The sequence below is a fragment of the Chenopodium album genome, chromosome 14 (assembly GCF_948465745.1).
Source record: "Chenopodium album chromosome 14, dcCheAlbu1.1, whole genome shotgun sequence".
NCBI classification, from domain to species: Eukaryota; Viridiplantae; Streptophyta; class Magnoliopsida; order Caryophyllales; family Amaranthaceae; genus Chenopodium; species Chenopodium album.
The window spans coordinates 4155325-4170028 of NC_137847.1; the positions used below are offsets into that span (position 1 = coordinate 4155325).

At 34.7% G+C, this 14704-nt stretch overlaps 1 protein-coding gene across 2 annotated transcripts; it reads left to right on the forward strand.

Moving 5' to 3' along the window:
* The first annotated feature begins 1480 nt into the window (after nt 1-1480).
* LOC145579902 (golgin candidate 1-like) lies at nt 1481-14046 on the forward strand. 2 transcript variants are annotated; one of them, XM_081637197.1, is made up of 21 exons: nt 1481-1824; nt 3584-3664; nt 3988-4037; nt 4140-4748; nt 4844-4906; nt 5503-5580; nt 5683-5886; nt 6403-6459; nt 6603-6677; nt 6777-6848; nt 8498-8560; nt 8646-8744; nt 9644-9715; nt 9854-9922; nt 11087-11134; nt 11223-11318; nt 11438-11514; nt 12227-12272; nt 12385-12483; nt 12560-12604; nt 13382-14046. In XM_081637197.1, the coding sequence occupies exons 1-21, from the start codon at nt 1797-1799 to the stop codon at nt 13451-13453; spliced, it is 2103 nt and encodes a 700-aa protein (XP_081493323.1). In that variant the 5' UTR covers nt 1481-1796; the 3' UTR covers nt 13454-14046. The 2 variants fall into 2 exon arrangements, with proteins under 2 accessions (XP_081493323.1, XP_081493322.1); XM_081637196.1 differs by having other exon boundaries at nt 9638-9715; nt 13382-14044.
* The last annotated feature ends 658 nt before the right edge of the window (nt 14047-14704 follow it).

The window sequence follows — 14704 nt, forward strand, 5'->3', positions numbered from 1 at the left end:
ACGATTAGAAAAGAGTTAGAATTGGAATCAGAATAAAATTGGTTCTGTCGCAGAGTCATCGCGGCGCGATGACTCCATCGCGACGCGATGGGTCATGTCGTTTCGCGATGGAGAACGCGTTATCTAAAATCCGTACGAAATCCTTAATCTAATTAAATTAGATTAATTAAAGTCCGTACTTATCTTTTAAAATTAGATTTAATCTTTTTAAAACACTTGTTTTATTCCAAATAAAATTATTTATTTTTCTAAAAGATATAATTATTAATCCTAATTCCACTAGAATTTAAAATAACCTTCTAGATTGTTCTAAAAAATTAAAATCAATCATAATGATTTTAGGAATGCTAATTAATGGGCTCTCCACTTGATCATTGGGCCATATAAAACCATTTTGAGCCCAATTTAGTATTTTGGTCATAACTTCCTCATTATTCATCGGAATCAGGCTTATAATATATCATTGGAAAGCTCTTTTCGAGCCCAATCCAACTACACTATTATTGGACCCTTATTATGGACCGAACTAAACTGGACTGGACATTTTCCATAAATAGAATACGAAAAGAAATAATTTCGAAAACAGAAAAAAGTATTTTATTAAAACGATCGCATCACAAGACTTTTCACATTTCACCTTGTTCGATAATTTTATTACAGCAATTTTATTTTATTTTATTTTTATTACAACAATTTTATTTATTTTTTTTTTTTGTTTTTTTTGGTGAAGTCGTGAAAACAAGGGGAAGCAAAAGGGAAAGCAGTAGCAGCAACTTTACGTGAGGTTTGGAGTGAAAGGGGATAATATTGTAGGTGGGTATAAATAATAAGAAGTGGGTTTTGGGGTTTCCTAATCCAAATATAATTAGGATGACTTGTTTAGGCCCAAATATATGCCAAAGTTTAGAAATAAGGTGTAAAGTTGGGCTTGAGGTAATTTGGACTAAGCTCTTAATTTGTATGGTAGAATGATTATTGACAATAGCTAGTAATGACTAAATAACTTAAAATTACTTTATTTTCAAAATATTTATAAAAATATAAAATTATCGTAAAATAATCATATAATTATCAATATAATATAATTATAATAATTACAAAATCACGGGGGATTACAATCCATTCAAAGAGAATTGAACAAATCAAGGCATTTAACTTGAAGCTTAAATAAATGTTGATGAATAAGCAATAATATCATATGTTCATTTTTATATACAACTGAAATGTTTAGTAGTATAATATCAAATGCACATTTTTTTTTTTTTCAGTTTTATAGTCTTTTTATTTTACTCTTATATTATAAATGTTCATTTTTATATAATGCAGTGTTCAGAAATAAATGTTCATTTTTTTCCTAGTTAATGTTCATTTGCTAGGCGCAATCTCAGCCAAAAATTTGCAAAATATTCCCAAGACAAGCCCAATATATTAGCCCAAAAATAATAAAATGAGTCATATTTTTACCAAAGCCCGGCCCATAATCACCTCTCACCCAGCCCAAAGGCCCAAATCCACTCTCAACTAACATCTGGTTGTATTGTTCGCTGCCCAGAACAGAAGTAGAAAGGCACATTTTAACTAACGTCTGCCTGTTTTGTGCGCTGCCCAGAAGCTGAATTTCTTGACAAAATCGATATACTCTAAATATTCTCAATTTTTTAATTTTATTTTTTGTTGTATAATTTGTTAATCATACAACAAATTAAATTTAATTGCTCTTTAAACTGAACAAATTTCTTGGAATTCAGAAATTTAATCCCATTTTATTTCATCACTTTGATCGCTCAAGTCAATCAATGGATTCCTGGCTTAAGCGTGCTGAAGGTCTTTTTCTCTCTCCTCTCTCTTTTTTTTTTTTTTTTTTTTTTTTTTCGTTATAATGAATTTATCGATTTTGTGTTTGCAATGTTGATGGAATTGCTTCGAAATTCTGTAATTATTGATATAATTTGTGGGTCAATTTTATATTTTCTCAATTGGATCTATATGCATTGAATAGTTCATTTTAATTTAGCACCGACACCCTGAAAAAGAAACAAAAAATTTGATGGGTAATTTTTGTTGTTGTTAGTTGTGGCTTAATTGCTGGAATTTCAGTTGATTGACTTTAGTTTACTAGTTTAGCAAATGGGGATTTGGGGTTTTGTACATTTGTAATGATTTAAGTGGGGGTTAACAAGGATGGAAGGAGGGAGATTTTATTGTAGGAGCGAAATCCTTGTTGTAGGTCTGCATTTCGTTATGGGAAGCACTCTTATTATGTAGCGTGGCGGGGCGAGGTTCGGGTGTACACTAGTGGAGGGGAACCATTGTTGATTTTAAGGTGGATGATTGATCCTTGTTGCTAAGACGTGAGAGCTCCTTAGGATTGTTGAGGATAGTACTTAATGTTTGAGGATTGAACATTGAGACATGGAGTAATTGGGGACTTGGGTTTGGAACAGAGAGACTATTAGTGATGTAAGTAAGAATGAAATATGATACAGACTCTTGAGAGAAGTGTTATTGAATTTATGAGCATGGTAAGTAAACATTCGCCAACGTTATGGTGTCTATTTGAACTTTATCTGCCATTTTGGTAAGTTAACGGTGGAATGGGTGGTGATGTTTGCACAGTTTGGGTCGTTTTTAACAGTTAATGTATGCTAGTGTTTTTAGTCTTCTAGAACAAAATTAGTCCTTTTAGTACTCTATCAACTTTTTCAGGGGACTATGGTAAATGATTTTAGATTATGTTGGAACCTTCTTTTCTTAAGCCATACTGGAGCCTGTGATAGAAATCTGAAACCTTTCTATAAATGCATGGTTCATTTGTTTGATTATATTCTTCCAGATAGGACTTATATGAGGGTTCATGTATGTTCCTGGGCTGTCTATACTATGTCAAAGTCACCCCGAATAAGCTTTATGAGATTCAGCATGTGCTATTTTAGTTGTTCATACCTTTATTACTTAATAACCCACCTCCCTGAAAGTGCATTCTACAGGTGAATCCATAAATGTCTCCCTAAAGCTTTATGAGATTCAGCATGTGCTATTCTAGTTGTTCATACCTTTATTACTTAATAACCCCCTCCCTGAAAGTGCATTCTACGGGTGAATCTGTAAACGTCTCCTTAAAGTCCTCTCTCTTTTGTGCTGCCTCTAACATCCAGAGTATGTATACCTCCATTGTCATCTGACTCTGGATTCACACTCTGTAATTGCATTGCTATATAGCTGTTTGTGCAATAAGATCTTAAAATCAGGAATTTGATATTACGAAGTATATACTTTCATGTTTGAGCCATAATATTTGCTTGCATTCCATTGAGGGCAGGGGTGTTGATTCGAAAACATACCCAAATGGTTCCCTTATGTATTTCAAGTAGTAATTTATACCCTTTTTTGGATCACGCTTTCATGTTTTTTCAATGACTGAGGCTGAACTTGGAATGGTGACATCATCTTTTGCCTGCATTGCCATCATTATCTTTTTGCTCGACTTTTTTCATAAAATGAGCCATAGCTGTAGTATTTCTGTGTGGGTGTGTCTTTGGTTCCTTTTTTACTCTATTTATATATCTATTGTTCTGCGGATCAGGCTTGTTTGAAGTTGTTGATCGGAGGGCAAAGCTTGTTGCAAATGAGCTTTCAGATGAGCAGTCCAATGTACCCCAACCAGGTATTGATCCCAACTTCCATTCAAAATTTCTAAAAAGTCATCTATGCCGCTATTTATAAAGAATTTATTTTTCTTACTACTCTTACAACTACTATGACAATTGTACTATGCATCCTCTTTTAAAATATTTTTAACAATTTTTATTCTGGTAAAGTAATTCGTTTTATGTGGGTTGTTCGGAAACAACCTTTCTAGTTGAGTTTCAATAGTTAATATAAGGCTTTGTAAATGTGGACACCCCAAGATCTCCTTTAAAAGGTCATGGCTAGGTGGTTATTTCTTAATTGGTTCTGTCATGATTTTTGCTCTTTATTTTATTCCAGCTTCCAATGGAAAAGGTCCTCAGGGTAAAAGGTCAAAGGCAAAGGCAAAGGTGATACCCTGTAATTACAGACTTTAGTTTCCGGTTTTACTTTTATTAGATGATAATCCAATTTATACATTCATCTCACAATTACATCCTTTCTTTTCTCAGAAGAGAGCTTCTATGGAGGAGCGTGTGAGAAAAGGTGAAAGTGCACAGGAAGAAAGTAGCATACAGCCATCAGTATCAGATTTGAAATCCGATAAGATGGGGACCTCCACAACAGTTGAAAATAACGGACTGACCCGAGGAAACTCAACTGCCCAAATTAAAATTGAGATGGAAGACAATATTGATAATGATTCTCATGTAAATGCTGCTATATCTGATACATCATCAAATGAAGTGAGCAATAATGATGGGCAGGGCAAGGCTGCTACCAGTGATGAATTAGTCACTTCATCTTTGAATGTTGAGATTGGTAGTGGCAATATTCCTTCTACAACATCTGCTGCTGCAAGCACTGAGGCAAGCCTTAACAATATTCATTCAATTGATTCTGGCCAAAGTATTGGTGTGAAAGATGCAGATGACTCTGTGAAAAAGCCTGGGGAAGAGAAGTTCCAATCCACAGTTGATGTTACACCAATCGTAGTGAATGCTGATATAAAAAAGGTAAACACTGTTGATGTCACACCTGAACCTGTTTCCAATCCCTTTAAACAGGAGGATGAAAAGGCAAGGACATCTCCGAACAAAGTACAAGAGCAACTTGAAGAGGTAAAATATATTAAGATTGCTACCATACCGATTACTCTGTAATGCAATGTGTGGAGGAATTCATTTACCGACCTCTTACCCTGTCTGATATCCAGGCTCAAGGTCTGCTCCAATCAACGAATACTACTGGTCAATCAAAAGAGGCCAGGTTAGCTCGGGTATAGTCAAACACTCATCAGAACTTATGAACCTTGTTGTTTGGTAATATTTCTCTTGTTCGTTGCTGTACAATGTGGTTGGTACAATATTTTTAGTGTTATTTGTTCTGTATTTTTGTGCAAATTGCGAAATCATCATTCTTTTAATACACATTGAGGAATGTAACAGTGTTCAATATAACAATGTGCGTTTGACTTGTACGTGTTTGCATGATATAATCAACTCATCAGAGAGGTAGTAGGTCATGTCTTGTCTTTATTAATGCTTGTTGCCTCAAAGCTCTCTATGAAATTTGGCTAAATCATTTTCTAAATATCATCTTTTATGTTGATGCAATTATGAGCTTGAAGCTTGGGTATTACTTTTAGGCCTTATTATTTTCCCATTTAAAAAACATGTTTCAAGAAAGATAGGCTCATATAAGGGTCAATAAGTTCAGGATCTGTGAAACCATTCATACATACGAAGTATGTTATTTCCTGATATTATTATACTGTATTCACCTGCAAGATGAAATTTCTTCTCTGGCTTATTTTTGTGGTTCTAAAATCCTACATCCACGCTTCATTTAAACTTTGGTTATATTTCTCTCCAGGTTTGTGCTGGACTTTCATCGCGTCTTCAGGAATACAAATCTGAAAATGCTCAGTTAGAGGAACTTTTAACTTCTGAAGTAAACCCTCTCTCTTGCCTCCTAGATTTAGGTTTGTTTGGCTTCAACATAATCTTATGTTTGAATTCATCGTATAATGTACTCTTTTATGTTCCATGGCAGAGGGAGCTCAGTAAATTTTCTGAGAGTCGCATAAAACAACTGCAGCAGGAGTTATCTGCTGCCAAAACAGAAGTAAACAGAGTTGAGTCAAACATGGCTGAAGCATTAGCTGCAAAAAATTCTGAAATTGAGACACTTGTCAGTTCTGTTGAAGCTCTGAAGAAGCAGGCTGCTTTGTCTGAAGGGAATTTGGCATCTTTGCAGGTCTGATGTATTCTAAGGATCTTGGGGGGGGGGGGGGGGGTCCCTCTTTTACTTTCTACATCAGAATATTACTAAGTGACGTTCAGTTGACATTAAATTACACTGGAAGTACAAATTCCTAGAAGTTGGAACACTGGGGAATTATTTGGTTGACAAAGACAATTGCACACCTTGGAAATTCTACTTTCCAAAATAATGGGGGAATATACTTATGCATTCCCCTCCCCCCACCCCCCTTCCGTCCCCAACTAATAGACCCACCTGTCTGTAGTAAACCATATAGTTTTCTTCATTTTCCCCCATGGGAAATGCAAAGTCTTGAGAAGTGTATCTCTTGTAAACAACCAAACCATCACTGAGTAGTTTTTGCATCTGTCCATTTTAGTATGTAAAAAAACTGCTCCTGCATATTTGATTTTGTAAAGCTGTGCTATAAACATCATCTTTGCTGGGCAGCAAGTTTTTCTGGTTTAGATTTTTCTTCGGATTTTCTTGACTCAATGCACTTCTTATCAGGCAAATATGGAAACTTTAATGAGAAACAGGGAGCTTACAGAAACACGGATGATGCAAGTAAGTTTGCTGGCAAATTGATATTCATAACGAATCCCTTTCTGATAGCATGAAGTCAAGATGTGTATGTTATGACATGTAAGAAAGGATTTGTCATTTCCATGTACTCCTCGTTAACAGAAATCTCCATGCAAATGAATCAGGCCCTAAAGGAGGAGCTTGCCTTGGCTGAACGGCGGGCAGAAGAAGAGCGTGCAGCTCATAATGCCACCAAAAAGGTCTGTCAATTGCTTATGTAGGTTATGTATTTTCCTATATCCTTCATCACTCCCTTGGGTTATTTCTGTTAGCATAATGCTATTCATGTGAATTAACAGGCTGCAATGGAGAGGGAAGTAGAGTTGGAACACCGAGCTGTTGATGCATCTACTGGCCTTGCTAGACTGCAGGTATGGTGAGAACTATGATGCCTTATTTATGAGCAATTGAAACTTGACAATTTGAAGAACTTTTGTAGTGATAGTTTAATGTATGAACTTAACTAATTTAGTTCCCGTGCGATGCACGATTTTAAACAAACACATTGTGAGATTTGTTTATAATACGGAGAAAGAAAGTTTTGTACTCCATAAATTTTTGTTGTATACATGGTTAGTAATTTTTACAGTAGCATATTATGGAGTACTTGAAAAATATACCAAAAAAAAAAATCACAATGAACACTTTTGAACATTGAAATATTTACATACTTGTAAAAAAGAAGGATTCGGTAGGGCAAAGGGTAAAACATATGAAAGGTTTATTAGGTAAAAAGCAAAGGTAACACTTTAAAAAATAATATAAAAAATGAAACTAATGACATCATCATAGCAAATTGGCGGAGAAAAATTTATGTGAGAGTGACATGTGTACAATTTGGAGAAGGGGTGATGTCAGCATGTTTTAATTTAGTATTAGTTAATAGATTTAGGCAACACCTTGTTATATCTAAGCATTTAATGCCTTATGGCACTAGGTAATTTTAATATTAATCAGAAGCAGACAGTGCGTGGTGACTCTATTTAACTAAGATATAGGCTTTTGTATTAAACATCCCATATTCTCATGCTTCATGGCATCAAGGCGCCTGTGCTGGAATAGCGCTGTGACAAGCTCCTGGCGAGAAATCTTGTGCTGAAACAATTAGAACAAGCAGATTGTTACTCAAAGTGCGTTTTTTTCTTGGACTTCATGGATCATGTCCAAAAATAAGCTGAATATCCAAAATCATTCATTTTATGGTTTAGGAGATTAGCATATTCAACTTCACGGTTTGCATGGTTCTTAAAGAATGATATAATTATTTTAAGACATTTGAAGTTGTATAAAACTATAAAATGCGTTGAAATTTTAGTGAGGTACAATGTCTAATTTCATAAGCTTCATCAATCTTGAGTTCTGGACTTTGAGTACTGTCATCACCATCAAACACTGAAGCCAAAAGCACGTCTGTTTCGTAATTTTTTTTTTTTTTTTCAAGAGAACTGTTCACAATGCTCAATACTTTTCGGAAGATGTAAAATTCTAGACTGTCTAGTTGAAGCAGTAATTCAATTGTTGTTATATCTATGCACAGAGATATCTTTCCTTTCTGTTTACAGCTTTTTTCCATTTGTTGTTTTCCTTATTGTTGGTCATGAAACAAAAAAATTGATCAGAAAAGTTAGTTTTATATCCATTTTTCTAAATGATCCATAGTTTGAAACCTGTACTCAGATTTTTTTTCTAAATTTATTGAATTTTGTTTCACCTTTTCCAAGCTTTTAAATATTTGTGTATTCATCTTCCTGTTTCCAAGTCATTCAACATAGCTGGAGTGAAACATTTGTTTGAGATTAAGATTTATAATGACTTGAGAAAATTATAAAAGAAAAGTATCTAGCTTTCTGTGATAATAATTGGGATCAGCCAATTCATACATGTTTCTTATTTAGCAGCCACGATTCATTTATGATTTTGGCACAGAGTCCTAAACATATAGCTGCAAAATTCAGACTTGGAACACCTGCTTGTTGCTCATATGATTCTAATTCATAATTCTAAATGCTGTATGCCTTAGAGAATGGCAGATGAGAGGACAGCAAAAGCAGGCGAGCTTGAACAAAAGGTGGCATTACTTGAGGTATGGCTAGATTCATCCATGGAAGAATTTATATCACCCTTTTTAACAAAGAAATTTTAGTTATGTCTGTTTTCTTCTCTGACAGGCTGAATGTGCATCTTTGAATCAAGAATTGCAAGACTTGGAGAGTCGTTTACGTCGTGAGCAAAAGAAGTCTCCTGAGGACCCAAGTCAATTGATTCAGGTTTGGAATTAAAAAAAAAAAACCAAAGGGAACTCCACACTATTTACCATTTTGTGTCGTAAAAGCCTCAATATGTTAATGTTTCCGATTATAAAAATAAAAAAAAAATAAAAACCTTAATTTTGGCTATCGATGAAGAGGCTATTGTTTAAAATCTGTGGAAGATGAATTTCGAGAGTTTTTAGATGGTTCAAGTAGTAGCTTCCCAGGTTCCCCTCTCCTCCCCGCTCCCCAACCCCCAAACTGTTATAGTTTCATTTCTGAATTTGGCAGGGATAAAAGTTTCTGGAACTTTGGATAATTATATTGCGAGATTCTTGTTGCTATAGATTCTAGTAAACATCTGTAATTTGGAATATTTTTAGTTATGTCGTTATCATCTGGTTGTGATCAGCCATACAGCGTGTAGGTGAGAGTAGACACAGCTCTTTAAAGATTTACTAATTAATTGAAAAGAACTTTCTATAATTCCCGGTTAACCTCTCAATTTTTTTCCCCATCTCTCTGTCCCTTTTGTCTGTTTTGATCTAGCTCTTCTTTGTTGGTTTTATCCTAACGAGTGCTTGGTTTTTTAAAATAAAGTTTTGTTTTTTTTTGGCCTCATGTACTTAGGTGTCTTTTTTATGTATGAAAATAAGTTACTATTTAAGTAGTCTGACAAATGTGTTTTTAGTGGTGTTTATCGTGAATATAGATCAGACATTCAAATTAATTGTAAACTTTTCAGTTATTTAACTTGTGCATATGGTAATACTTTCTTCAATAATGAATTATGATAATATATGCTAGCATAGAATGTCAATGCTCTATAATCACTTGGATCCCTTGATTTTCAACGGCTTTATTGATTTAACACCTTTCCTGCATATTGATTTACTGAATTTAAAATGAAGATACAGACGTGGCAACAGGAAGTGGAACGTGCACGTCAGGGTCAAAGAGATGCTGAAATCAAGCTTTCTTCTCTTGATGTGAGTCAAAACTCAGAGTATTACATGTTGCACTTATATAGTCTTGTGTTAACAGTCTTCGCTTTCTGAATGATTCTTGTCTGAGTGTCTTTTAATATGTTGAAAGTTTTACCTGAATCTCAATCTCATTTTTCAAAGGCTGAATTGCAAAAGATGAGAGTTGAAATGGCTGCCATGAAGAGAGATGCTGAGCATTATTCACGTCAGGTCAGCTATTTCTGACTTTTGCTGATGCTTGATTTGGATCAGAAGCTTTGATGTGCTAAATGCCTTGAGGCACATAATATTAAGTAGGCAATTAATACTTTGTATGATATCACTATTTTAGTTCTGACACTCGTGCGTTGATCTCCTTGTATATGTAATGAACCCCCTAATCCTCTATCTAAAATAATTCAACTTCAACATTACATAGTCTATCTTGATCGACAGTCACCTCTCACAGAATTAGCTTAGCATATTCTTTTGGGGCTCTAATCCATTGGATTAAAAGCTTCTCAAGATATTATTCACACCAGTAATTCATAGCTGATAGGGTATAATATTAACATGACCAAGTTTTTCTAAAGAGTCACCCGTTACAGTGTATATGTATAAAAATTTTCCAGCGTACTCCGATGGAAACAGAGGTTTTATACTTTTATCTTGTTGATCCTTGATCTAAACACAACAACCTTTTGCTTCTACACAATAAGAAACAAGTGCGCATAGTTTATTGAGTCAAATTTGGTTTAGTCCATTTATTTGTTGTCAAAGAGGTAAAATTTTCAGCTTAATTAGAAATGGACAAACTTCATAGCTAATAAATCTGAGACATAACCTTGATTTATAGTTTTCCTGCTGCAGTGTTGGTACTTGACTCGACAGAAGCACTCAAATATGTATGTAACCACCTTCAGAACATTAGTTATTATTGACGTTTTAAACTCAATGTTCATCATGAGTAAAGAAGAATACTCTTCCCTCTCTGAAGTAGATCATTCTACACAAATTGGGTCTCAAAATGTTTTCATCAATTATCTGAGTACTGGCTAATTAAAAGCTCGAGTCAAAGATTAGATTAAATTTATTGGTTGCCTGTTCAAATTGTCTGTATTAAGGTTTGCAACAACAGCTCTCATATTCTAATGTTGAACATATTGTAAAATGCTGCAACGACCAAAATATTCTTTACATTTGACCACCTAATCTTGTTATGACATTATTGATGACTCTGGTGGTAGCTGAAACTAAAGGATTGTCAGGCATAGCTGCATAAGTAACAAAGTTAATACCATTTTCTTATTACCAACACTGACTTTTAGCTCATTTTCTGTTTTGATTTTTCTTAGTTGGACATCATGAACTTTAATTTGTGTTTGATGATTTCAGGAGCACATGGAACTTGAAAAGCGATACCGTGAATTAACCGATTTATTGGTATATAATATTAACATCTTGTGCACATTCTGACTTTTTCAATAAGGGTAGATAAAACTGACATGCTTGTTAAACCACCTTGTGTCAGTACTATAAGCAAACACAGCTTGAAACAATGGCAAGTGAAAAAGCTGCTGCAGAGTTTCAGTTAGAGAAGGAGATCAAACGTCTTCAGGAAGTACAGGTCTGTTCTTACACTTCTATTTGTTTCTCACAGCTATCAGCCTTTACTTGTTATCTGGATTTCACATTTGTTTATCTGACTGCCTGGTTTTGCATCTGACAATGCTTCTTTGTCTGTAGGCGGAAGCAGAGAGAAACAAGATTTCCCGTCGGGCATCTACAACTTGGGATGAAGAAACAGACATAAGAGAACTCGAGTATGTCCTCCCTCGTTTTACCTGTACCCACAATTTTCTGTCTTAATAAACAGGCTATTTTATGTTGAGATATAGTCACTTGCCCTCAACTCAGCCTAGAAAAGTTAGATCTAGAAAATGAGTCAGCCAGTGTATCACTTAGGATAAACCTGTGTTTCCTTGCTTGGATTAGATGATATTGAGCACGATAAGCACATTGTGTTTTGCATCTTTCTGTTAGAAATTTTTTATCATCGTGGTGTATCCAGTCCTTATTATTGCCATAATAAGAACCTTATTTCTACCATAACTATTACTTCGTATATATATATATATATATATATATATATATATATATATATATATATATATATATATATATATATATATATATATATATATATAATGTTTTCTAATAATGGACATAGGGGAAGGAACTTCAAACACATCTCGTGATTCTTATTATTCAATCACATAGATGCCTGGGTTGCTCTGTAATTTTGATACTTTAGGAGATACTGTTATCTACCTTTTGGCTTGCTGATCTTGAAAATGCTGACGCAGTGGTGTCTAAATCATCATAGGAACTAATGGGCTAATACATCATAGATTTATCATAGAAAAGCTGTGAAGCCAGAGGCATATGTACTTATTTGTGTACGAGTTTGTTTTCCATAATAAAGCATTAACCTTTGCACAAATGAGGATTATTCTTACAAAGCTGAATTTTCAGGCCTCTCCCACTACATCAACGTCACTTGGTTGGGGCTAGCATGCAGGTATTTTGTTTTTGCATTATAGCGCTCTTGTTTTGTGCCAGTGTTTTTGTTATATTCTTGAACAGTCCCTTGTTTCATTCTAATAAATCCCCCCTGAATCTTCACATTGCAGTTGCGAAAGGCGGCAAAACTTTTAGATTCTGGTGCCGTCAGTGCTACAAGGATTCTATGGCGGCACCCTAGAGCTCGAGTTGGTCTGCTATGTTATCTAGTAAGACTGGCTAAATCTCCCACCTCCATTTATGATGTTGCATTTTTCTAACTTGGGGCCAATTTACCCTTTTCAGGTTTTTGTACATATGTTCTTGATGTACCTGTTGCATCGCCTTCAGGTATGGCCAAATACAAGTAGCAATTACTAAATAATTGATATCTATGTTTTAACTTTATTTCGTACCTCTCCATTTGTTTCCTTTTCATCTTTAAAAAAAATGGTGTCATGTAAGCCTAGATATGTGTGGGGGTGATCAGCTGATTACCAAACCGAATCAAGATCTTCTTATAGAAAGGTGTTGGTGGGTGGGTGGGTGGGTGGGGGGGGGGGATCTAGATGAATTGATGAAGGCTTCATGTTCTGTTTTATCTGACTACCTACTACAGTACTACCTAGTGTCTGGGGTCAGGACTCAGGAAAAGGCTACTTTCCATGATGAATCTATGCTAATTTTTAGCATATAATATGGTTAGCTTTTCTTTTCTTTAATTTATTTTTATTCATAACCTTGAAGAGTTGAAGTTATCTCAAACTTCATTTGCCTCCCGTTTTTGAGTAATGATTCATAATTCTCATGTTTCTGTTTTACTTTTATCTGACCAACTTAGTACTAGGGGTTACGACATTGATATTGCCAGTGTAGGCTAGTTTCTGCATGAGAAATGGATTATTACTGCTATTGTATACCCTGGAAGCATGAGAGTTGCCTCAAACTTCATCTTGCTCTTATGTTGTGTATTGTCAAGATCTATATCTCTCCTGAAGGAAACTTTTGGATTATTTGAGATTTGGCACAAACCTATTCAACAGGGGAATTGTAAATATGTCATCACTTCCTTAGAATTCTGATAGGGCTAATAAAATAGATATCTTTTTAACATTTTACTATGCTTAGGCTCAAGCTGATGATTTTGCCGCTCAAGATGTTGCTCGGTCGATGGGACTTTCTCAACCCAATTTACCATGACCAATATGCTTTCAAGTGCAGGAAGCCTTTCTACCTCCACCACATGTGGAAAAGTACTGATTACTTTTCAGTAGCTAGTGTTTTGTTTGGCATTTGTTCAGAAACCTTGGAGAGTGATGGAAGTTGCGCACTATTATTCGCATTCCTCCTATTGACGCACCTCTACCAACTAACAGCAACTCTTATAAAGTTATAGTAACTTCTCCAGACACTAAAGTGACAGTGCAAAGTTTAGTTGTCGATTGTATACATTTGTCTGTTTAAAGCTGTAAGACTGATGTGCTTTCTTGGAGATAAAAGGCGATGAAGATTGCATATATGTAGTCATAAAACACACAAATACACGAAGTATTTCTTAAAATCAATACTGATAGAATTGCATTTGTTTTAGATCGGTGTTTCTTCTATCTGATAATACATATGTAAAGATGGCCAAACAATTTTCTGAACTTGTGTAAATTCTTCAGGTAGTTGAATTGGCTAAATTTCCTGTTTTTTTTTTTTTTTTTTTTTTTTTTTTTTTTTTTTTTTTGGTAAGAAATTGGAGGTGTTTTTAACTTGGCTTTAGTTTGAATGTGTGCAGCAATAGCCATGATATTTACTTTTAATGAATTATAAAATCATTGAGATTATATTTTCTGTACAGTATGAATTTATGATAGATCTCCCCACCTCTACCATAATCTGTTGCCTCCTCTTCCTCTTGAAAGTCTTGACGCTGTGTAGTGGCCAAAATTGGCGAGGTGAGTGTTTTCAGTACACCGTGTCACCGTATATGGTGATCATGCCTTTATTTTACAGTAGGGCGATGTTGGCTAAAGTGGTTTAGCATTTTCACAAGGGTAAAAAAATAAATGATGAATGTTGGCAGTTTTGTGGCATCGTGAATTTAGAGACAGACTTTATTGAATCAAATTAACGAGACACTTTAAGAGTAAGCAGGAAAGGATAAGAGATTCTCATCTTCAAATTGCCTCGAGTGAAAATTGAACCTCAGCCTTAAGGCCAACCTTACCATTAAAATCAAGCTATTCATTAATAGCTTATCGAAAAAGAAGATTGATCAAACTAGGGGGAAATAAAAATTTAAAAAAATAATAATAAGTGAACGTATATAAAGAGTCTTACTGAAGAAGCAAAAGATTATGTGATCAAACTAGCGGGAAATTAAATTAAACTTTATTTATTTATCAATTTTTTTTTATTATAAATACACTCACTCACTCAGTTTCCCCTCCATTAGCTCTCACT